General features: G+C 40.6%; 2 protein-coding genes across 2 annotated transcripts in view; both read left to right on the forward strand.

The window, feature by feature from the left end:
- LOC306870149 (uncharacterized protein) overlaps positions 1-16963 on the forward strand; it is a 141051-nt gene extending 124088 nt beyond the window's left edge. The window contains exon 2 of the mRNA XM_079417254.1: positions 16882-16963. The gene's annotated coding sequence lies outside the window, so the exon portion shown is untranslated. The remainder of the gene's footprint in view (positions 1-16881) is intronic.
- The window catches only part of LOC306869533 (mediator of RNA polymerase II transcription subunit 13-like), a gene marked incomplete at its 5' end in the record, with an annotated part of 102165 nt that continues 85200 nt past the window's right edge, over positions 9621-26585 (forward strand). Inside the window, 1 exon segment of the mRNA XM_079416286.1 lies at positions 9621-9692. Coding sequence (XP_079272412.1) covers positions 9621-9692 — 72 coding nt within the window.

A 26585-nucleotide genomic window follows, 5' to 3' on the forward strand; every position in this document is an offset into this window, starting at 1 on the left:
ACACTATGCACAAGTTTTAGGCCGGTATGCAGATCGTTTGCTTTGACCTGAAGGATCTTGTTTGTACGGTCAAAGAAGAGGAGAATCTTATGAACCATCAAAGCAATGAACTTGAAATCTATTTCCCCACCATCAAATCCAACTGATGGTTGAAACAGTATATGGCACTTCTCTGTTCAGTTTATCCCCTAGAATCTTTTGCAAAACTTCCTCTTTCCTGAGATCACGCTGGTTTTCATCATGTAATTAATCACGGACTCCTCTCCCATGGTGTCAAAAGCATCCAATGAACCTCTAAAAGGAAGCATGTTTGAAACAAAAAACTATGCAGAATTTCTGTCTAGCTGTCCCATATTAACTGGAGTTGAGGTCCAAAAACTGAGTTTGATTGGAGGTTTGGGGGCATATGGTAAACTACAGGTAAATGATAACAGAATGATAATAGAATTTTAATAATTAGGTGAACTTTCCCTTTAAATTTCGAGCACAGACCAGCCATAGGCATGATATACAAAGCTGGCAACACTTGAGTTTTTTGTCAAAAACAGGACATATGCAAATATTTTTATTTTAATAAGCTAAATGACTGTCCTAACCAACCTATAAACACACATCGGAGACAAATGTTTTACAATGTTCTGGTGAAGATCTGCGGATAATTAAATTTACTGCAAGGCTATAAGAAAAGTGGATAACTGTACTTAAATCCTTGTATATATAATGCATTAGAAAGGGTTATTAACGAGTATAATGCATTATAATTATTCATAATGTGAATTGTAATACATTATATCTTGTTGTAAATAATTATAACCAAATTACAATACATAGTATACATAGTATAACAATGGATATATATATAGCATATCAAGATGCTGATTAGACAGCATGATTATTGCACAGGTGTGCCTTAGGCTGGCCACAATAAAAGGCCACTCTAAAATGTGCAGTTTTATCACACAGCACAATGCCACAGATGTCGCAAGTTTTGAGGGAGCGTGCAATTGGCATGCGGACTGCAGGAATGTCCACCAGAGCTGTTGCCTGTGAATTGAATGATCATTTTTCTACCAAAAGCCATCTCCAAAGGCGTTTCAGAGAATTTGGCAGTACATCCAACTGGCCTCACAACCACAGACCACGTGTAACCACACCAGCCCAGGACCTCCACATCCAGCATCTTCACCTCCAAGATCGTCTGAGACCAGCCACCCGGACAGCTGCTGCAACAATCGGTTTGCATAACCAAAGAATTTCTGCACAAACTGTCAGAAACCGTCTCAGGGAAGCTCATCTGCATGCTCGTCGTCCTCATCAGGGTCTCGACCTGACTGCAGTTCGTCGTCTAACTGACTTGAGTGGGCAAATGCTCACATTCGATGGCGTCTGGTACTTTGGAGAGGTGTTCTCTTCACGGATGAATCCCGGTTTTCACTTTACAGGGCAGATGGCAGACACGTTGTGGATCGAGTGGCCCATGATAGCGGTGGGGTTATGGTATGGGCAGGTGTATGTTATGGACAACGAACACAGGTGCATTTTATTGATGGCATTTTGAATGCACAGATATACCGTAATGAGATCCTGAGGCCCATTGTTGTGCCATTCATCCACGACCATCACCTCATGTTGCAGCATGATAATGCACGGCCCCGTGTTGCAAGGATCTGTACACAATTCCTGGAAGCTGCAAACATCCCAGTTCTTTCATGGCCAGCATACTCACCGGACACGTCACCCATTGAGCATGTTTGGGATGCTCTGGATCGGCGTATACGACAGCGTGTTCCAGCTCCTGCCAATATCCAGCAACTTCACACAGCCATTGAAGAGGAATGGACCAACATTACACAATCAACAACCTGATCAACTCTATGAGAAAGAGATGTATACTGCGTGAGGCAAATGGTGGTCACACCAGATACTGACTGGTTTTCGGACCCCCCCCCCCCCCAATACAGTAAAACTGCACATTTTAGTGTGGCCTTTTATTGTGGCCAGCCTAAGGCACACCTGTGCAATAATCATGTTGTCTAATCAGCATCTTATGTCACACCTGTGAGGTGGATGGATTATCTCGGCAAAGGAGAAGTACTCACTAACACAGATTTAGACAGATTTGTGAACAATATTTGAGAGAAATTGGCCTTTTGTGTACATACTGTAGAAAAAGTCTTTATAACGAGCATTACAATGCATTATACATAAAGGCGTGTAACCGAAATGGGTTGATTAAATGAATTCATAATATGCACACACTCATTCTTAATCTTCCTTAATATGCTGAAAACGGCTGCGTTACAGTAGGTCCTTATTACTTTATGACATTATTACACAAATCCCCTTTTCCAAATGTTGACTCCCTGTTGTCAGGTGAAGCAACGCAAGGCCATCATAGTGCGCATGTGTCGACGGCAAAAGTTTATGGCCTGAACACTCGGGCAGGAGATCATAACCAACATAATCACCTTAATAACCAAAGTCCAAGTGCTCACTTATGCTATAAAACCTTCTCAAGCTAAACAATCTTTCATCAAACACACACGTCTGGTCAGCTATCCTTGTAGGGAGTCTCCATAGGTGTCATGGTGTTTATACTGTACAAACTGTATTTTCTATTGCCCTACACCAACCCTACCCCTTGCAGGAAACTTTCTGCATTTTTCTCAAAAAAACTTGATTTTTTACTTGATTTATAAGCTTTTGTACCCATGGGGTACACGAGTCTCCATGAGTCTGTGTGTATTCAGGTTTAACTCCCCACCAGGATATATAAGCCTGTATGTACACACACACACACACACACACACACACACACACACACACTCTCGCTCTCTCACACACACATGCACACACACACACACACACACACACACACACACTCTCTCTCACACACACATGCACACACACACACACACACACACACACACTCTCTCTCACACACACACACACACACATGTTGGGTTTCCATGTTTTATGGGGACTCTCCATAGGCGTAATGGTTTTTATACTGTACAATCTGTATGTGCTATTGCCCTACACCAACCCTACACCTAAACTTAGCCCTCACAGGAAACATGCTGCATTTTTAGATTTTCAAAAAACTTTATGCTGTATGATTTATAAGCTTGTTTCCTCATGGGGACCAAAAAATGTCCCCACAAGATTAAGATTTACTGGTATTACTATCCTTGTGGGGACATTTGGTCCCCAGGACGTGATGAATACCAGGTGCACACACACACACACACACACACACACTCTCTCTCTCTCTCTCTCTCACACACACACACACACACACACACACTCTCTCTCTCACACACACACACACACACACACACTCTCACACACACATGCACACACACACACACACACACACACACACACACACACACACTCTCTCTCTCTCTCTCTCTCTCTCACACACACACACACACACACACACACACTCTCTCTCACACACACACACACACACACACACACACTCTCTCTCACTCACACACACACACACACACACACACACACACACTCTCTCACACACACACATGCACACACACACACACACACCTCTGACAGCTGCACTTGTAGAGAAACAAGCATTTCTAAGAAGAGATTCACAGTGAGATTCCGTTGTTTATTCAGATCAATTAAAATACAGACAGACTTATAGGCAAAGGCATTATGGATATTCAAACCAAAGAGGTACATTTGATTTTGAGCCAAATGGATTTTAAAAGCAAATTCCAATAGACAATAAAATAAATATTTGACGAGTTCAGATGCAAAAGCCTCTAAGTGTAGGTTCAGTAATTTCACTTTAATTACTTTTCATTGCCATTAAAGTGAAATAACTGAACATAAACACAGGAGCCTGAGAAAAATGCTCATTTTAAATGAAAATTTCAAACGGCACTTAGAGGCTTTTGCTTCTGAACTCTTCATTTTTACATTCGATAATTAAGTTCCACGATTATTGTAGGAATAAAATGAACAGTGCCACAAAATTGTCACCATTTTAAAGACAAAATATCATCCAGCCCTTATGATTCTACAGAAACGAGGAGTTGGAAGTGGTTTGGGGAATCCATCCAAAATTTACACAACACAACCGAAGAGTTATTTAATGAGATGTGTATTATATATTCATTTAAATGTCAGTTTTTTGTCCGTGTAGGCAGGGACGGATCATGCCGCAGAGGGGCCCTGGGCACGGACTGATTATAGGCCCTTCTCAGTTGAAATCGCTGTAATTTCTCTTAGGTTCAAATAGCAATGGATTCTATTTAAGTTAAATAGCAGGATTTTCTGCTATTTATACTACTTGTTTGCAAAATAGTGTCAATTATCTGCACTTCAGTATTGTATTACATTATAAAACAGTATGCAATAACGTATTGTTTAAATTATAATATTCATTCAGATTATTAAATGGATGCCACCTTATTGATAATAAAGCTCTCCCTAACCCTAACCCTAACCGATACTTTATTTTCAACTTTTTGGTTATTGCTTGCAATGCTGATGCTTTTAATTCATGTGTTTCTACAGAAGACTCAATCGATGCAGGATTTATTATATTCTTAATCAGCGTTGGGCAGTAACTAGTTACTATATTTCAGTAATAATTTTAGTTACTATCCATGAAACAGCTGGTTACTTAGTGACTTTTGATGCCTCAAACCCTACTGATTTACAGTCCAACAATCCAATAATTCCTAGATTTTCATAATTTCCACAACTTGCACAGGCGCATGAAGTCACCAGTGCAGCAGGCATATGGAATATAAAAAAAACTTGTGGATGGAAATATTGCTATTACATTGATTTTGTGAGAAAAGATGATCTGAACACTGATGTGTAAGTTGCAGCATTACTTTACCTCTGATCCCAATATAAATTGTATAAAATCTTTAGAGAACGAAACATTTTCTGATGAACTTATGATTTCTTTTGATAAAATACATCATGAAATATAATCGTATATGGATAACAGAGAAATTATAGTTACAATTAGCTTCAAGCTGCACATGACAATTAATGAGATTAATTGTTACGGGGCTGACGAGACATGAGACGTGCGGATCCATATGCAAAGCTTTATTATAAAACATGGTCAGAAACAGGCAGGGTCAGACAGTGGCAAACAGGTGTGGCAAGGGCAAGACAAAGCAATCCGTGGAACAAGCGTGGGTCGACGATCAGCGAACAGTATCCAAAGGGCAAGGCAGAGAGATAATCCAAAAGCGAGAGCAAAAGTCCAAACGGGGAGCGAACAGAGTCCAAACGGCAGAGGCTAAGGGTAAATCCAGTAAACACGGGCAGGGTCAAACACGGCAGGAAAACAAGGCAAGACTAAGACTATGACTTACGACAAAGACAATGACTCTGTAAATTTGCAATCGCTAGGAGAATGATAAATGCAAATAATACTCGGCCTTGAGCAAGAGCAAGTCCCAGACTTAAATAGTGAGTGAGTGATTGTGAAATGATAATCAGGTGTGTGTGATGTGTGAATGGTGACAGCTGTGATCTGTGCAATGGATTGTGGGAACTGTAGTCCAGTGTGCTGTGTAGTGTAAGAGTCAATGTGGTGAGTGAGTGACATCTGGTGGCGAGTTAACGGAAGAGCATGGCCAGGATTCGTTACCAGATGGAAGCAAAGTGAATAGACGGTTACCAGGGTGATTAGAGTCCTTGATGATTTTAACAGCTCTATTTTTGCAGCGTTTGAGGTAGATGTCCAGCAGAGAGGGGAGAGCAGACCCTGAGATGCGCTCAGCTAAGCGCACAACTCTCTGTAGTGCTTTGCAGTCCTGATTGGAGCTGTTTCCATACCACACTGAGATGCACTGAGTCAATACACTTTCTATGGTCCCTGAATAGAAAGTTTTCAGGATTGCTGGTGAGACCCTGAATTTCCTCAGCTGTCGCAGGTGGTACAGTCTTTGCCTGGCTTTCTTAACCTGTGTTTGGATGTGTGTAGTCCAAGTCAGGTTCTCAGAGATGTTTACACCGAGATACTTGAAGCTACTCACCCTCTCCACAGGGGTCCCACTTATCATAAGAGGAGTGTAGGGCTGCTGCTGTCTCTTCCTAAAGTCCATGATCAGCTCTTTAGTTTTGCTCACATTCAGAGAGAGACAGTTGTCCTGGCACCATGATGTGAGTCTCTCTACCTCATCCAAGTATGCGGTCTGATTGTTGTTGGAGATGAGGCCCAGAACCACAGTATCATCAGCGAATTTGATAATAGATGTGGAGCTGTGAGAGGATGCGCAGTCATGCGTGTAGAGAGAGTAGAGCAGGGGACTCAGGACACAGCCCTGTGGGGCTCCTATGTTCAGAGTGATGGAGTTTGAGGGGAACTGGCCAACTTTCACCACTTGAGGTCTGCCGGTGAGGAAGTCTTGAATCCAGTCACAGAGTGAGGAGTTTAGGCCGAGGTCTGTGAGTTTAGAAGCCAGCTTGATGGGGACTATAGTGTTGAAAGCTGAGCTATAGTCAATGAATAGCAGCCTTACATAATTCCCATTGTTGCTGTCCATGTGTGTGAGGGAAGAGTGGAGGACGTGAGAGATGGCATCATCCGTAGATCTATTTGGGCGATAGGCAAACTGAAGAGGGTCCAAAGTATCAGGGATGGAGGAGCAGATGTGGCTCTTTACAAGTCTCTCAAAAACCTTCATGACTATAGATGTGAGGGCAACTGGGCGATAGTCATTCAGGCAAGAGGGTTTATGGTTCTTTGGCACAGGGATAATGATGGATTTTTTGAATGAGGTGGGAACCACGGTGGTAGCAAGGGACTCATTAAAGATGGAAGTGAACAAACCAGCGAGCTGATCGGCGCAGGACCTCAGAACACGGCCGGTTATCCCATCAGGTCCGGCTGCTTTCCTGACGTTCACTTTCTTTAGCGCCCTTCGAACCTCATCCTCCGACACGGTGATTACAGGATCATCGCTGCTCTGCCCGCTGCTTCCTGACGCGCTGGACGGCAGAGTCGCGCCGCCGCCGTTGCCATCGAAGCGGCCGTAGAAGGTGTTTAACTCCCGGCCACATCCGTCGAGAGTCATTGAGCTGGAAATTAGACTCAATTCTCTCTCTGTATCTGTGTTTAGCAGCTCTTACTGCACGACGGAGAGCATAGCATGATGCTTTGTACTCACTCATATTCCCGGTCAGAAGAGCCTCATTGTAAGCGGCAGTGCGTGTGTTAACCGCAGCACGGATTGTTCTGTCCACCCACGGTTTCTGATTGGAGAATGTCCGTATAGTTATTGTTTCTGTAGCTTGTTCGGTTAGTGTGTTTACAAAGCTCAATGCTACATCCGTGAACTCGCTGACGTCAGAAGAACTCGCCCGGAACATGTCCCAGTCGACGTCATCAAGAGCCGCCTGCAGCATAGCCTCTGAGTGGGAGGACCAGCGCGTCACTACTCTCTGCACCGGAGGATCCTGAACGAGCCTTTGTTTATATTCCGGTGTGAGGAAAATGGCGGCATGGTCCGACTTGCCAAAAGCCGGTAGCGAGCGGGCTTTGTAGGCATTCTTGAACTGAGTGTAGCAATGATCCAGTGTATTTGGTCCTCTAGTTGGACAGGATACATGTTGATGAAAGTTCAGCATGACCTGCTTGAGGTTGGCTTTGTTAAAGTCTCCCGCGATGATGAAGGCAGCATCAGGATGTTTGTTAATGTGGCCGTTGAGCACATCGTGAAGTTTAGACAAAGCCAAGCCGTTGTCTGCCTGTGGTGGAATGTATACAGCAGTAACAATGATTGATTAAAACTCCCGGGGCAGATAAAATGGGCGGCAAATAATGGAAAGATGTTCCAGATGAGGTGAGCAGGAACGCGACAGAATGGAGATATTCCTGGGGTCACACCATTTCTTGTTAATCATGAAACACACTCCTCCGCCCCTGTATTTACCGGCCTCTGCTGTTCTGTCTGTCTGAAAAACAGAAGTTATCACTTGGCATTACAGCAGTGTCCGGGACCGAGGACGAAAGCCACGTTTCTGACAAACAAAGGATGTTACAGTCCCTTATGTCCCGTTGGAAACTAATCCTGGCTCTAAGATCGTCCATCTTATTCTCCAAGGATTGGACATTTGCGAGCAGAATGCTCGGGAGAGGAGGACTGTGAGCCCTTTTCCTGAGTCTATCTCGAATCCCAGCGCGTTTCCCGCGGTGTTTCTTGATCCGTCGCCTCGGGGGGTTATTGTTCATCTCCGCGTTCCGAAGAATCTCCAGAGGCCATGATGGATTCCTGGATAAAGTGTCCTGGAACAGGTTAGTGTAGCGTTTTCCAATGAAATGTGTAAAAAGAGAAAGTAAAAGTAAGTAAAAAAGTAAGTTAAAGCAAAATCTCAGCGGAGCGGCCTGAACGGCGTCCGAACACAGCGGCGCCTTTTTGTTTTGAATATGATCATTAATAATTATCCCAGATCAGCAGCATATGAACAAGAAATTCAGCCTTTTAAACCAATATCGAGATCTGATTTGCAATTAATATGAAATAATTACATTTATTACAATTTTTTTGTAACTGCTTACACAAACAAATCTTTCCTTGTCACAGTTTCTGAAAGCTGTCACTGAAACAGCAGAAGCACACACCACATCTGTAAAACTCTGCCTTTGACTCAGTTTTCAGTTTCATAAAACACTTTTTGCAAAACACAATACACAATTCTCTCTGTAACACACACAAATCTATCATTTTAATATTATGGCAAAGGTGTTTGCAAATGTTTGCTTTTGAGATGTGTTTGTGATATTTTGAATGCAGTGCTTCATTTAGCAAGAGATGTGAGTCATTTTGCATTTTGTGTGCAATTCTTGGATTTGTGTGTAAAGTTTGGAAAAAAGAAGCAAATTTGTGAAAATGTGTGTGAGCAGCTGAAAAAAGTGTTTCAAAACAGACACGGCCTCTAGCGGCCGAAGCGCGTCATTACCGCGGATTCTCCAGCGCTGCTGTAATCCCTGATCACATGACCACACACACACACACACACACACACACACGCTACTGTATGAGCCATGCGTGAACAATGCGCGCTCAGACCGGAGTGTTTCAGCAGAGCTGCGTGTTTGTGTTGATGATGATTGATGATCTCTATAATGTGTGTCTGGATTGTGTTCCTGTTTGCGTGTCGTTGTTTTGTCATGGTCTCTCAGAGGAAGGAGGAAGATGTGTTCACTGCTCACTTAAATCTGTGAGGAGGAAATCTGGAGGATTTTAATGCTCTGTTTCAGTGTGTGCGTGTGTGTGATTAAAGTGAAAGCTGCGTGTGATCATGTGCGTGTGTGACATCTGACCGATTCTTCATCTCACTTCAACTTCACCAGCATCGGTCTGTGTTCGGAGTCGTGCTGTGGATTATATGATTTATGGACGCTTCATCTGTCATGGATTAAAAACACCGAGACTGAAGATGATTCGGATTTATTCCCATGAGAAACTATAAAGCAGAAGATTCGCATACGCACATGTTTATTTGATCTCCCGATGTTCCGCAGGGATTCTGCGATTAATTGTGATGATCGGCTGTAATCGGGATGTTCGGCTCTGATCGGCTTTAATCGGGATGTTCGGCTCTGGATCCGGATGAGTATGACTACAGCAGCAAACTTTGTGGCGAACGGAGCGAGTTTAGAAGACTGTCACTCCAACCTCTTCTCTCTGGTACAGAGCCCTGAGCTCATTCATTTCTCTAAAATGTTTAATATGTGTCTTTACTACATTTATCTGCTCCTGAGGTCAGGGGTCAGTGTTTATAGTTTAAATGTCACTCTTTGTCATTCTTTAACAGTGTTACTCGTGCAACTCAAGACTTACAGGCAATCATATATACATACACCTTTCACCTTTATTTATAGCGCTTTAACAATACAGATTGTGTCAAAGCAGCTTTACAGTATTAAACAGGAAAATAGTGTGTCATTAATGCAGAAGGACAACAGTAAACACTCAATTTTCTGCTAAAGTCATTTAATCATTGATTCAGTGATGCATCATCCAGCTTAATTAGTATCTGTGCAACATGGAAATGACAAATTTTCCTTCTTATTGATTCTTTTCAGGAAACTTTAAAATGTAAACGTTTAGAGATAATGATCATTCAGTACAGCTTTAGTTGCCTTACAGACCTATTGAACATTTCATCTCGTTTTAGTCTGCTAGTCTGATGATTGATTACTTTCAAATGAAGGCAGGAACCGTTATCTAAACAAAACAAAAAGTTTTGGATGAAAATAGAAGTGCTGTGATTGGCTCATGGCTGTGTGTTTGTGTTGTGTTCAGTCATCTGCTGCCTGGTGAATTGTGCTGTTGGAGTCAATATTGAAACCAGTGCACACATTCCCACAAACACACTTTCACAGAAGACTGACATAAAACAGCACGCATGGAAACTCTTGCCAGCGATAGGAAAACAAGACAGCAATGCCTAAAAACGTGTTTGAGCTCCAAAACATGCCCAGCTGCAGAGAGAGAGCAGAGGAATCTGTTTTCATTTTGGCAAAGTATTGTGTGTTTGTGTGTTTGTGTGTGTTTCAAGTTTCAGCCCAGTTTCTGCTTCACTCACTGCAGTCGCCACTAAGAGGAACAGACACTCCTCCTTTAGCACGCACACACACACACACACACACACACACACTCACTCTGTTGCAGGACAGCAGATGTGATTTTGCGGGACACGTGAGAGATATATATTTCTGCTATTAGATTTGATTTACATCAGTCCTACATCATATTTGCAGTCATGCTGAATGATAACATTTCATGTAAGCTATTAGACTAGACAAACATTAATGGTATATTTATGAAAATTAAAATTATGCTGTTGATTTATTCATCCTCAGCCCATCCAAGATGTATGTGACTTTATATCCTCAGTAGAACAGGGAAAAAGATCCTTGATCCTTGGTGTTTTATATAATGCAAGTTAATGGGTACCGTCACTTTGAGAGTCAAAATAAGCAAATCAGGCAGCACAAAATGAATCCCCATGGCTCCTGACGATATATTGAGGTCTTATGAAGCAAACAATCGAAACTGAATTATATTTACAGTATTATATTACCTGTAATCCAGAGCCTCAGGCTAGCAGTCCGGAGTAATGTCTGGTTCACAAACGAATCGTTCTTTAGACCAACAAATCTTTATTTTTGCTGAACTATCCTTTAAATGCATTTCAGTACATCTTAAACGTGTATTTTTGTTATATACGGCAGCTTTGAGCAGGGCATTTTCATCCAGTATGTGTCTAGATGAAGTCCTATGCTGGATCCACAAAAGGATTTCTAAACACCAATCACATTTATTGTGTTTTTATTGTGGCATTATAATTTCGGGGAGGAAAAAACTGCAGTGTTTGAGGAGCATCTGTGGATGTGTCGTGCTCCTGCTACAGTGTGTTTTTCATCTGTTTTCTGAGGATCATTCATAAACACTCAACCGACCCGATGATCGAGGATGCAGTGCATCACTAGCACTATAATGAACATTAGCACTAATTAAGTGAATGACCTCCTAATGTGAGAAGCAGCTCTAGACGTTAATGTCTGCGGATGATCGGTTTCTTTGAGCTTCACTGCGTCTGCGGCTGATATTCGCGAGCACTGGTGGTTTGAGTGTATAATATGTGAGCCCTGCAGTGCCAGCTGTGTGCTATTCTTAGCCTCTGGTGTTCCTGTGCTGAGACACACGAGGGAACAGCGCAGAAAAATGGGCAGAATCGCAGGCCGATGTGAAGGATGGCGTCTGCTCCGCTTCAAGCTTATACTGATGTTATGACTGTAGTGACTTCATCTAGGGGTCATTCCACGAAATCGGTGCCTTTTGCATCCCTAAGAAGTAATCAGAATCAGAATGAGCTTTATTGGGTATGTTTACACATACGAGGAATTAGTTGTAGTGACAGAAGCTCCACAGTTTAACAGAAAGACAGTAACAGGACAGGACACAGATAATAAAAGAATAATATCCAAATATCCGAATAGGCAATGTACAAAGCAGCAAAAACACAATATATAATATAGACAAGTATGTGTGTACAGGGCTGATATGTGCAAATTTGAAATGAAAACTGAAGTATGTGTGGTGAATAAATAATGTATAATAGTTGTGTGTTCCACGTTTATTGTTGAGTGTTCATGAGATGGATTGCCTGAGGGAAGAAACTGTTCCTGTGTCTGGTCGTTCTGGTGCTCAGAGCTCTGTAGCGTCGACCAGACGGTAACAGTTCAAAGAGGGAGTGTGCTGGATGTGAGGGGTCCAGAGTGATTTTACCAGCCCTTTTGCTCACTCTGGATAAGTACAGTTCTTGGAGAGTGGGGAGGGTTGTACCAATGATTCGCTCAGCAGTCCGGACTACCCTCCGTAGTCTTCTGAGGTCAGATTTGGTAGCTGAGCTGAACCAGACAGTTATTGAAGTGCAGAGGATGGATTCAATGATGGCGGAGTAGAACTGTTTCAGTAAGTCCTGTGGCAGGTTGAACCTCCTCAGCTGGCGAAGAAAGTACAGCCTCTGCTGGGCCTTCCTGACAATGGAGTCAATGTGAATATCCCACTTCAGGTCCTGAGAGATGGTGGTGCCCAGGAATCTGAATGACTCCACTGCAGTCACAGTGCTGTTCATGATGGTGAGTGGGGGGAGAGCAGGGGGGTTTCTCCTGAAGTCCACTATCATCTCCACAGTTTTGAGCGTGTTCAGCTCCAGGTTGTTGAGACTGCACCAGACAGCCAGCTCCTTAACCTCCTGTCTGTAAGCAGACTCGTCACCGTCCTGGATGAGGCCGATCAGTGTGGTGTCGTCTGCAAACTTCAGGAGCTTGACAGAGGGGTCTTTAGATGTGCAGTCGTTGGTGTAGAGGGAGAAGAGCAGTGGGGAGAGAACGCAGCCCTGAGGAGCTCCAGTGCTGATGGTTCGAGTGCTGGATGTGAATTTACCAAGCTTTGCTAACTGCTGTCTGTCTGTCAGGAAGCTGGTGATCCACTGATAGACGGAGGTGGGGACGGAGAGCTGAGTTAGTTTATTCTGAAGGGTTTCTGTGATGATGGTTAAAAGTGGAGCTGAAGTCTACAAACAAATCTACAGAAGTCTTACTTTTCATTAGTGGCCTACAGAACATTCTCAAAACAACCTAAGAGGTAGTTGAAAAGGGCTTATTAAAAATAATATATATATATATATATATATATATATATATATAATTTTTTTTTTTACTCCAAATGGTACCATAGTATAACTGGGTATCTGCAGGATTTTTAAAATAAAATTTAAGACCTTAACTTAACATTTCAGTCTTTAAACATTTTTTTAAGAAAAGGAAAGAGTCAAAAGTATTTAAACAATTATTATTATCAATCAATCAATTATTATATTAAATTACATTTAACTTAGTGTCTTAATTGTTTATATTTTTATAATGCATTAGCTTCTTGTCGATCCACTGGTTTGCATTTAAAAATATGTATCAAAAATAGCAGATGGGCTAATTGAAAAAGCAAATTCATTCTCTGCCAGCAGGTTTCACTTTCTGAACGGCAGAATATAGAGGATTCCCCGGTAAACACAAAGCCACAGCGCCTGATTTTGAAACTGCAGCGCTCATATTTATTCAGTGAAATCACAGCATTTTGAAGTTTAATCGACATATTAATCTACATAGCAATTCTTGTCTTTCCATCCCCAAATTTAAGACCTCTTAAAATTAATACTTTTCGTACCATTTAAGAGTTTTCATGGCCTTAAATTTAAACAATTAAACCCGCAGAAACCCTAAGAACAGGAACCCCCTAAGAACCCATAGTTCAGTGCAAACATGTCTGTCATGCATTTGGCAAAAAGCGTTTGTTTACTATGCATTTTACCTTTGAAACTTGATGCTAGTGCAACTCTGGCGTCCCCGTTGTTTGTGCGCAGGGATGTGATGACGACTTAAATAAAAATAAAGATTTCCAAACATATAGATATCCCCTTGAACTTGGTAAAAAGATAATCTGTTTACCATCTTGACTGGAAAATAGTTTTCATGGCCAGTTTTTCATTTTTTATTTGCTAATGTTAGTAAATGTTTACGTTAGAGTGGACATCCTACTGCGCTGTTATTAATAGGTGAGCGGTTGAAAATAGCGACCTCTCCTGTTTGGAGACAGTATTAACATCATAAACTGAAAGCAATCTTTACATGACTGACTTTTCAAATGTTTTAAAATTGATCATCCGAGTCTAATATAATACGGGCCATATACGGCCCACGGGCCGCCAGTTGCCCATCCCTGGTCCAGATGCTGCAGGGTGAATTGCAGTCCCATGTTGACTGCATCATCCACAGACCTGTTTGCTCTGTAGGCAAACTGCAGGGGGTCCTGTGATGTTCTTCAGATAAGCCAAAACCAGTCTTTCAAATGATTTCCAGTGTGTATTTGGCCTGTTTATACAAGACTTTATCCCGTTTTCTGTGAGCATCTTCTTTGGCCTGACGGAGCTGTCTGAGTTTTGCAGTGAACCATGGTTTGTCGTTGTTGTAGATTAGACGAGTCCTGGTAGGAATGCACATATCCTCACAGAAACTGATATAAGATGTTACAGTCTCGTCCAGATCGATGGCAGCAGCTTCAAAAACAGTCCTGCTCTGTTTCATTAGTCCATCTTTTAACAGATCTTAATACAGGCTTTGCAGATTTAAGTTTCTGCCTGTAGGTCGGAATAAGATGAACCAAACAGTGATCAGAGAGTCCTAAAGCTGCTCGTGGAACCGAGTGATATGCGTCCTTTATTGTTGTGTAACAGTGATCCAGTATATTACTGTCTCTGGTGGGACATGTGATGTGCTGTCTGTATTTTGGCAGTTCACGGGAGAGATTTGGTTTATTAAAATCCCAGAGAATGATTAAAACAGAGTCTGGGTGTTGTTGTTCTGTGTCTGTGCTTAGATCAGTGAGTTTCTGTAAAGCTGATCTCGCGTTCGCTTGCGGTGTAATGTAGACACTCACGAGAATGAACGAGCAAATCTCCTGCGGCGAATAGAACGGCTTGCAGTTAATGAAGAGCGTTTCTAGATCTGAATTATTTTAACACAGTTACATCTGTACACCACCTCTCATTGATGTAAAAGCACGTCCTGCTGCCGTGCGATTTCCCCGTCGATTAAAGCGTTTGACATAATCAAACATAGATTTAATATAACAACAAATAAATGTGCAATTTAAAAACATAACAATACTATGCACGCTTTCATCAATATTGCATAAAAAAGTCAATTAAATATTATTTAAAATAATTCCTCCTCAGCTAGGGGCATCACGATTCTTTGTCATGTTGGTTTTTCTATTTTGCTGTTTGAGCATTACAGCCAAACTAATTCCCCTATTATAAAGACAAACCCTTTCAAGGTAATACAATATAAAAAAGTATGGCAGATATTTAGGCCAAAGTGTGTGAAGCTAAAAATCTTTGTCATTATTTTATCTTTGTTATTAAAAAAAATGAGAACAAAGATACACATTACAAATACACAAATAAAATAAACAGTGTTTTATTTTCAGGTACAATAGGTGTATTTAGCTGGAGCATTCAAGAAACTGAATGAACAAATATAAAATAAAACACTATATAGATTGATTTTTATTAAAGAAACTGTATTAAAGTTTTTCAGTCAAGAATAGTGAGTGATTTTTCATTAGATTTTTCATTTCAGTGTTTTATTAACATTAAAGGAATAATTCACCCAATAATTAAAACAGGCTAGTTTTTTTAATTTTATACCTTCATTTACTCAAAAGTTGTTTTAAACCTGAGTTTCCTTGTTCTGCTAAACATAAACGCTATTTTGAAGAAGCTGGTAACCAAACATTTGCTGGTCCACAGTGACTTCCATAGTATTTTTTTTCACCTGTGGACCAGCAATTGATTGGTTACCAGCATTCTTCAAAATATCTTCTTACTGATATGAATGTATGTGGCACTGTACAGTATATTGATACTGCAGCGCCAGAACTGCAGCTGATAGAAGCTGTAGCAAGATACAACAATATTTCTTCAAAAGCAGATCATGACATTTTTATCAGGGCCGCTGCTGGCCAAATGGGTGCCCTGAGCAGGGCTTTATTGTTGTGCCCCCTCCCTCAAATATTATGGAAGTAAAAAAACCCACCTATCATAAGATCTATCTACAAAAATAGAACTTTAATACAATATAAAAGTAAATAAATTGTAATTAAATTGTATTATTTACAAATTACAATTGTAGCTCTAGAGAGTAACCTATGGCAGTAATACAGTTGTCTGATTGATTTTATGGTCTCAAGCATTCAGAAATCACGCAAAAGAAAATTAAGCAGTTTTACTACGAAAACCATGGTTAATTTTTGTAAGGGTCGTGATGTCTACATGTTTTTTGTTGAAGAAATTACAGAGGCTGTGTTATCTATAACAAGGTGGCCAAAAATGAAAGATTAAGTGGATATTTGAATTAAATGTTTGGTCAATAGCCTATTAAACAAGGGTATGATCGGCCTTTGGCTTCCTTTGCAGGCATTTTAATATCACGTAATGTTGAAAAAAACTATTTTTGTAATGTTTTGTCACACAATTTGTAATGGTTTTACTGGTTATAATGGGACTTGTATTGGTTTTAATGGGAACTGTAATGCACCCTGTTGGTCTCTACTGGTAATTGGTCACCTTCTATTGGTGGCTTGTTAAAACCAATAAATCCTAATGGAATATGTCCCAAAACACACTACAGAAAAACATTTTTTTAATGGATTTAATGGTTAAAAGTTGATGGTTTGTAATGGAATTTGTGATTCATTTGTGATGGTGTTAGAATTTTCTGTGATGGTCTATATTGTTTTGTTTTTTCAGCAGGGTTGCCTCTTTGTTTTTATATAATACATTTTTAGTAATTTTAAAGGCTGTTGTTGGCTTAGGCCTGTTTATAACCACAAAAAAAAAGTATATATATTATCTTAATACTTTTTTGATTATGAATGTAGTCCACCTGAAAGTGACGTGCGGGCTTCGTTTTCATCTTTTTTTTTCCTTCTTTTTTTTCTTTGCGCCAGATTGCTGATGTCTTTTCACAGGCATAGTTGTCCATCAATTATGATAATCTGAATTCAGCCGCAAACATGAGGTGTGAGCGGTTGCGGATGCGGGAATGGTGGAGATGGTCCTCACTGCAGAACACAAGATCCAGGGGGCGTGGTTGGATCTAGATCCAACTCCTCTCACCTTACATAGACCTAAACCTACCCGTCTCCACCCCCTGATCCCTAAACCCACCCATCTCCACCCCTAAACTTACCATCTCCACCCCCTGGATGTGGATCCAACCCCACCCCCTGGATCATTGTTCTGCAGTAAGTGGCTACTGGAATGGTGCATCATGTTTTTGTTTTTTTTCTTTTTTTTGAGCAACTGGGTGGTGTCCCCCCCGGGAGTTGGTGCCCTACGCAAACTGCGTACTCTGCATATAGGGAGCTGCGGTACAGATTTTAACGTCCATGAAATCTTTCATATCGCACAGGCCGGACCGCAAGGCAGGGCTGGCGCCAGGGGGGCATTCGCGTGCCCCCCCAAATGAGTTACTGTGCCCCCCACTTTCCATCCTCCTTCCAACTGCACGCGATCAGAGATTGCACGCTTCCCACCTGACCCCCCCCCCCCACACACACACATAACGTGATTTGTGCCCCCCCTAGAAATTCAAATGCCCCCCTGATGGAGGTGCCCTGGCGGTACCGCAAGGACACTTTAGCATCGGACCTCAAAGGGGCAGGGGCTCGAGCCCCCCCACCCCCCACCCCCCTGTGCACGACACTGCTTGTGTTGGTAACAGGATTGACAAAAATACCAAAACATGAGAGAGAAAAATAGTCATAAAATTATAAATTACATAGCCTGAGATGGCGCAATACAATTTCTTGTTATTTTAAGGTGTTTTCATTTCATGACATTTAAAAAAATATTGATTAAACTTATTTTATTTTTTAATTTTTCCAAGTGGAAAAGGCACTGATTTTGTGGAATGAACCCTAGAGGATCGGCACGAGCTCAGCCAATCAAAGCACGTCTTTATGTAGGTGTCCAAAGCTGAAGCTGTTAGGGATGAGGACTTGATATGAAGATTATGCTCGTTGCATTGACTGAAAGTGCAGCTGTAGCTTATGTTGGATGTGTGTTTAAATCAGGTTGTACTTTATGAATCAATGCCGCACCCATTGGCAAGCAAATAAGTGCTAGAAGGGAAAAGGCGATCTGTGGTGGCAGGTTGTGGCCTGTTCAGGGTGCAGCGCTCACCACTGTTCGTTTTGAGAGTTTGTTTGTGTCACTATCCAGTAACTTTCTGAACAATAGATGAGCTTCCAGAGCTTCTCTTACGCTGACTAGGGCTGGGAGAACAAAGCAGAAATAAAGGCGACAGCAGCAGTCATTGCATGTCTCTAATAAGTCTGCATATGCTGCATGTCTCTGTGTGAATGACGTGGTTTCATCTGATATACAAACTCAAACTCACGTGATGCTCGTCTCAATATATGAGGACACGACGCACAAACTTCATCTCCAGAGCTGCTCTCAGAGTCACTTCAGCAAATTTACAGCATTTGCTTTGAGAAATAAAATCAGGTTTAACTTGAAGAAATTGCGACAGAAATATATTACTGTTATATACTAAAATATAATTCTCAAAGTAATAATAATAATAATAATAATAAAAGATTTTAAAAGATTTATTCAATTGTTAAAATTGTATCAATTCATTTAATTAGGCAACATTTTTTATAATAAATTTCTATTGAATCATTAAACACAGAATCCAGAAAAAATGTAATGGAAAACAGAATTTAGGGGAAAATAAAGCAGATTTCATGTGGCCCTAAATTAAAAGGTAGTTTAGTTACTCTGTGGAGTTGAACTGTGAACAAACTAATTATCTTTACTGTCATTCCCAAGGTCTAACGAACACACGGAAAGCATTTCTGTCCCCATTCATGGTAAACGAATATCATGATAAATAATATTGTGAAAAGTATAGTGATAATATTTGGCCTAATGCTGACGGCAGATGATTTCTTCAGTGTGGGTGTGCAGTGCAGTATAAATCACTTCGGATAAAAGTGTCGGACAAATGTAAAGAGTACAAAGCCACACGTTTTGTTTTTTAATTTTAAGTATCGATATACAGGGTGGGCCATTTATATGGATACACCGTAATAACATGAGAATGGTTGGTAATATTAAGATATTAAGTCCTGTTTGTGGCACATTAGTATATGTGAGGGGGCAAACTCCTCAAGATGGGTGGTGGCCATTTAGAAGTCGGCCATCTTGGATACAACTTTTGTTTTTTCAATAGGAAGAGGGCCATGTGACACATCAAACTTATTGGTAATGTCACAAGAAAAACAATGGTGTGCTTGGTTTCAACGTAACTTTATTCGTTCATGAGTTATTTACAAGTTTCTGGCCACTTATAAAATGTGTTCAATGTGCTGCCCATTGTGTTGGATTGTCAATGCAACCCTCTTCTCCCACTCTTCACACACTGATAGCAACACCGCAGGAGAAATGACAGCACAGGCATCCAGTATCCGTAGTTTCAGGTGCTGCACATCTCGTATATTCACACCATAGACAATTGCCTTCAGATGACCCCAAAGATAAAAGTCTAAGGGGGTCAGATCGGGAGACCTTGGGGGCCATTCAACTGGCCCACGACGACCAATCCACTTTCCAGGAAACTGTTAATCTAGGAATGCTCGGACCTGGCACCCATAATGTGGTGGTGCACCATCTTGCTGGAAAAACTCAGGCAACGTGCCAGCTTCAGTGCATAAAGAGGGAAACACATCATCATGTAGCAATTTCAAATATCCAGTGGCCTTGAGGTTTCCATTGATGGTGCACCACCACATTATGGGTGCCAGGTCCGAGCATTCCTAGATGAACAGTTTCCTGGAAAGTGGATTGGTCGTTGTGGGCCAGTTGAATGACCCCCAAGGTCTCCCGATCTGACCCCCTTAGAAGAGTGGGAGAAGAGGGTTGCATTGACAATCCAACACAATGGGCAGCACATTGAACACATTTTATAAGTGGTCAGAAACGTGTAAATAACTCATGAACGAATAAAGTTACGTTGAAACCAAGCACACCATTGTTTTTCTTGTGACATTACCAATAAGTTTGATGTGTCACATGGCCCTCTTCCTATTGAGAAAACAAAAGTTGTATCCAAGATGGCCGACTTCTAAATGGCCACCATGGTCACCACCCATCTTGAGGAGTTTGCCCCCTCACATATACTAATGTGCCACAAACAGGACTTTAATATCACCAACCATTCCCATGTTATTACGGTGTATCCATATAAATGGCCCACCCTGTATATGTATAAAGAGCGGTGGATTTTGATTTCACAGTGACTGACCAGACCGTCTGCCAAACAAGGCTCTGATCTTCGGTCTGTTTGGGCAGATGGGTAGTTGTGAGTAGATAAAGGAGTGTATTAGCTTCACCTTGAGCGAGACTCCGAAGGCCAGGCTGATCCAGCGGGACAAATCGAGATTCCGTTCAGGTTTCTGAGTGAAGATACGCCTGCGGAGTGTGCAAAACCCTGGGCCAGTGTGAATTACATCACTTTTGTTGAGCGCAGTCGATAGAAAAGCCTGTAACCCTGGAGACAGAATCCTGAGGAGTTGCTGAAGTCCTACAGATGTTGTATGTTGCCTAGCAACTGTTTTGACTTGCCTCTCGTTCCCGCTCCCGTCTCTCCGTGCCTGTCAGAGTTAAAGAAGTCACACAGGAGACGAGCTGCTAAAAGAGGCTTTGGTTTATTTATCTGCCAGTTAACTGCCTCGTGGCCTTTGTTTGCTTCGCTCAGCTTTGTTCATTGTTCATAACATCATTTGGGTGCGTTTCCTTGACAGGTGAGAAGCTCTCGTCTGATTGGCAGGTCCGTCCGTCACTCGGCTCTAATTAACTAATTAAACAGCACGTGTGTGTACGGACTCTGGGATCTGTAGGGCCTTATGAAATCCATTTGATTTTTTCCCAAATTCCGTTTTCTTTTTTCCCAAATTCTGTTTTTTTTCCCGTTTTAATTTTTCTGGATTTATTTTTAATGGTTAAATTGAATTTTATTAATCAAAAAGCATACCTGACTAATTAAAATCATGAAACTTACAAAATTTCACATCAATTTATTAAAAGTTGAACAAAAATGACATATTTAGGGCTCTATTTTAGTTTTTCTCGCTATGTTTTATTGTTACCAAATTCTGTTTTAGCATGTCTAATTATTTGAATGCATAAAAACTATTTAATTTATTCACATTTATTCTTACAGTAGATTACAAAATGATTTTATTTTCCTCAGAAATTCTCTATTTAAATTTTACTGGATATCTAATGAAGACATATAACAATTTAATTTATTTATCTTTTAATTATTGAAAATTATATAAAAAAATTTTTTTGGCAAACATTAAAATTAAAACATGGAAGAGATGTATGATTATTTCTTAAAAATAAAGTTTTAATAATTTTATTATTATTATTATTATTATTATTAGTAGGTAGTAGTAGTAGTAGAAGTAGTATATACATTCAAATAGAAATGTATTTCTGGCTCAATGTCTTCAAGTGAAACCAAACTTTTATTTTGACAGGTTGCCATGAAAACCCTTAAAGGGGTCATCAGATGCAAAATTCACTTTACAAGTTGTTTGAACATAAATGTGTTGGAAGCGTGTGTACACATCCATCCTATAATGATGGAAATCCACCCAGTGTTTTTTTTTAAATCCCTATTTTAAAATCCTCTTTCTCCAATCAGGCTGTTCTGAGATTCCTGTCAGAATGACATAGTTCTGGTCAGGACCACGATAGTTGATTTACAGGACCGTCTTCCCTTAGACCCTCCCTGAGTGAGCTGAGAGCTGTCCTCCGGTGCAGGGGAGGACAAGATGTCTCAGATTAACGATTGAGGTGTTTTATTGTTGGATGTAATAATGAATAAAGCAGTCATCATTTACTCCCGACATCTGAGCCGCTGAAGACACAGAGGATTAATGTTACTTTCATTTCTGAAGGGAATGCGCCGATCCCTGATCTACATAAATGCATCTATGTTCGCGCGAATCATTCGTGATCCAGCTTCATCTACAGAAGAAGTGAGTATAAGTATGTTGTTGCTCTTTCGTTGGTTTTGATTGCTTCTGTTGTCCTCATTTGTAAGTCACCTCTGGATCGTCTGCTAAATGACAAAATGTAAGTTTTAATTTTGTGTTTTCCATTTTAATTTTAGTTAAAGTTTAACAGTTCTGTTGTGATTTTGTCATTTTTATTATTGTTTTTATTATTTTAATTAAACTAAATAAAACTGAGAAATGTTTATTTTGGTTAGTTAGCTTTTTTCATTTTAGTTGTAGTTAACTAACCTAGCCGTGGCGCACATATCTCAGAATAAACCAGCAGTCCTGCTCCTGATAATCTGCTTTACTCATGAGCTCTTGCTCTGAATATCTTTCAGAGATCTGATAACCTGGAAAGGTTTTGTCAAATCCAGGGACTAGTGGATTAGTGGAAATGCTCTGTTATTGTCCTCTTGCATTATTGACAGACTATTTTCCCCGTTTGACACACTAAAGCTGCTTGACACGATCAGTATTGTATGAAGCGCTATGCTCTAATACATCCTGGGTTGTTTTTTTAACCCAAATGCTGGGTTGAGCATTTTGGGTCATTTCTTTGGGTTATTTTTTCAATGTTTGGGTAGTTTTGTAGTGTTACTCAGATCCTGGGTTATTTATTTATTTATTTGCGTTGTCTTCTGGAGAGAGCAGTTCTAAGCGCCATCGAATTGAAGCATTTCTTCGGTAAATACAGGTTTGTGTGCATTTTATTTTATTGATTAAATCGTTACTGTGCTGTATATCGTTCAATTTTATGCAGAGCAACATATAGGCGCGCGGTGTGAATAACTAACGCAACGCCTCTCGTTTCCTTTGAATGGAGTGACGTCAAGCGTTGCCGAACTGAATTGTGGGTCCAGATTAACACTTTGTTGCACCCTGGGCAACAATATTCAAGGGCCGCATCATCACGACCCCAGGATCACCATAATATGGTCATATATAGAATATATTACTGTAATATACAGTAAATATACTCAATACTTCAAATCCTAACTGTCATCATATTTTGATTTACAAATATTTGAATGCTCATAGAACTACAAATGCACTCCTATGTCCCCTATCAAAGACATTCACTCACATATGATGCTATGAAAACAAAACACATCAGCATCTGTATAATCTGGTACAATTGACCCACTACATTGAGAGGGAGGGAAGTATCCTCCAAATTCACAAAAAATGAAGGCATCGGCTATTTGCACTAAGTGTAAATAGCATATTTTTTTAGTGACAGATGCTATTTACACCAAGTGAAAATAGCAGTATTTTTTAACGATATGCTATTTACACTAAGTGCAAATAGCTATAGATTCTATTTACACTGTTAAAATAGTAATATTTTCTGCTATTTATACTACTTATTGCAAATAGTGGCAATTATCTGCACCTCAGTATTGTAGTACATTATAAAACAGTACGCAATAATAACGTACTGAGTGTAAATTATAATTTTAATTCAAATTTATTAAATGGATGCCACCTTATTGGGACAATAAAGCCCTCCCTACACCTACCCAAACCCTACCCAATACTTTATTTTCAACTTTTTGATTATTTCCTTAATTTTTATTGAAAATAAATGCCTTTCTGATGAGATATGAGATTTGAAAAGGGAGAAAAAAATGTTTGGCAAAAGGTGGGATCGAACTCGGGTCGCTCACGTCAAAAAGCATGAGCCTTACCATCTACTCCACTGAAACTGATGTTAAACTAACTTCTTTTTTTAATGTTGACTAACCCAATCACACGTTAGTGGGCGGAGTTAGTGTAAATAGCCTTTGCCAATGGATGGGCTATTTGCACTTAGTGTAAATAGACACTCCGAAAAAGGAATAGATAAGCAACCACTTTCAAACCATAGTTTATTTAACAACACTTATTCCCAATAGAAATGTATGGAATTGATAGAGCTATCACAGAAGACAAGGCAATCAAGTTATTAGTTATTATCCGGCTGTAAACGTAAGCTACCGCAGGCGGTGTAGAAAAGTCCTGGCTAGCCGAGTTATCCTCGTCGTTGACGGAAGCTGACTTAACAGAACTGTCGGCAACATTAACAGGTGTGAAGAAATTACCTATTTTAGGTATACACTTTAAATTTTCAGCGTTTCTGATGTCCTTTTCCTTTTTTAATTTTCGCTTCGCGCTCCCACTTAGCTTCGCCATTGTGTCTGATTTTTTTTTTTTCTGTTGTAGCAACGCCTGACGTCACGTAACGCGCTCTGCGTAACCTTTGACCCACCTCATGCGGATTGACCAATGAGGAGAGGGTCTTTCACTTGAGGCCCTCTCTTCATTGGTCAGTCCGCATGAGACTGACTCTCAACCGCTCTCAACTCATGTTTAAAGTCATAGGCAGCGCAGCATATCTCTGTGCAGCGCAAAAGCCCGGGTGGACAGTTTGTTAAATATAAAGCGGGAGATTACAGATACAGTATTTTGCTCGTGCCCTTGCTGTCCTGGGCCCTTTAGATGTCGTGGGCCCCTGGGCAATTGCCCAGTTGCCCGTATGGTTAATCCGGGCTTGGGTCCGTTGCGTCGCTTCACTGGCGTTGCTCGCCGCAGAAGTTGAAAACTTTTTAACTTTTCAAGCGCCAACGCAGGCGTCAGCCAATCAGATCGCCTTATGCAAATACCCTAGCGCAGACGCTAGCCAATCCCGTTCATGCAGCACCAGAAAAGTATGTGATTGGCTGTTGTCACTATGACGGCGCGTCAGCACCAAGCTTCAGACACGCCCTCCGTCTAGCGTTGACGCCGACGCCCCGTGTTAACGTCGCTCGCGTCGGTCTTATTGCCTGGTGAACAGTCATGCTTTGCATAAAATAAACTGTTATATTTATAAAGATACCGAATACAAATACTTTGGATGTTAAAATATGTCCTCAGAGCTGTTTACTGTTTGTTTTTGGGCAGGTTATGAAGGTAATTGCAGTACATTTCGGCTACGAGTGAAACGCAAGGTGGCGGTGTTATCCGTGAGCAGTCCCCGCCGAACACGACTCCAGCTCGGGCGCGAGAGCCAGCAGCGGCACGGTGGAAACGTTACAAAGAATGCTCGATTTACTCGTGAATTACTTCTGTTTAATGTTTACTTCTAATGTTTGTTAAACGAGATTAAATAGGCAATATGTAGGCTATAGCTTACATAGAAACGAGATAATGCTGTAAATGAGAAAGAAAGGAAAATAAAGGAAGTTATCATGTAAACCAGTGGTTGTGGAGTATTTTACAAAAGTTTAGAGGATTTAAGTTAATCTGTAAACATTATTTCATGAATAAAGTAAAAAAAAAAAAGCTAGAATTATAATAAAAATGAATCAACCCATTAGCTGGGTTAAATCAACCCTTTGTGATGGGTTAAATAATCAACCCAGTTTGCTGGTTAAAATGAACCCCAAATGTGTTCTGTCCTATATTGACCCAGCCCTTGGGTTGTTTTTAACCCAGTGGTTTTAGAGTGTATATAAATAAAGGAGACTTGACTAGTTCTTCCTCAGGATCAGGGAGGTTCCTTGAAAATGCACCTTCGTTTCCGAGTGAACTGATAAAAATAAACTTTTATTACGTCTTGGAAGTTACATAATACCAGTCAAACAGATTAGATCATTCTGAATGAAGAAAGTTTCATCAGATGCTGAGTGAAGGGACTGTGGGGCGTCTGAGATGAATAAATCACACATCATCATCTAACAAATATAACCCATGAGCCCTCCTTTTCTAGAGATGTTTAGAGTCAGTCCTACACATTGTGGATTTGCTGTGGAAACTCAGTCTTTGTTATCCAGTCTCATGGGAATTTGCTTTTGGCTCCCGCAGATGGAATAACGCACACTTACAGCTTATGCATAGCACATAATACACATCAGCAATTGTTCAGTAAAACAGCTGACAGTGTACGGAAGGATGACAGAGTGTTTTTCATTGGTTTATGTGGTGTAAAGCAGGATTTACTCCACTGACAGTGATGTGTTTATGAATGGAGTGATTATAATGCATTATCATGACTATTTGGCCGATGTTCCTCAGTAAATGTCAGCGCACATGAGCTGTTTCAGACAGTGATGTTAGCAGTGAACATCTGACCCAGTTATGACCCAAAATCAAGATACCGTGACTATTAATCTCCAGAGATAAAGACTGTAAAAACAGGAGAATGACACAGATAATGCAGCGTTATCAGATTCACACAGAGCTGCCCTTTATTGTGTATCATTTACTTATCAAGCGCTGCTCATTACAGTGATATGTGAACCTGGAACATAAAACCAGTCATCCAGATTTATGCATCATCTGAGAGCTGAATAAATAAATAAGCTTTCCATTGATGTATGGTTTGTTATGATCGGACAATATTTGTCTGAGATG

The sequence above is a fragment of the Barbus barbus genome, assembly GCF_936440315.1.
Source record: "Barbus barbus genome assembly, chromosome: 5".
In the NCBI taxonomy this organism is placed as follows: domain Eukaryota; kingdom Metazoa; phylum Chordata; class Actinopteri; order Cypriniformes; family Cyprinidae; genus Barbus; species Barbus barbus.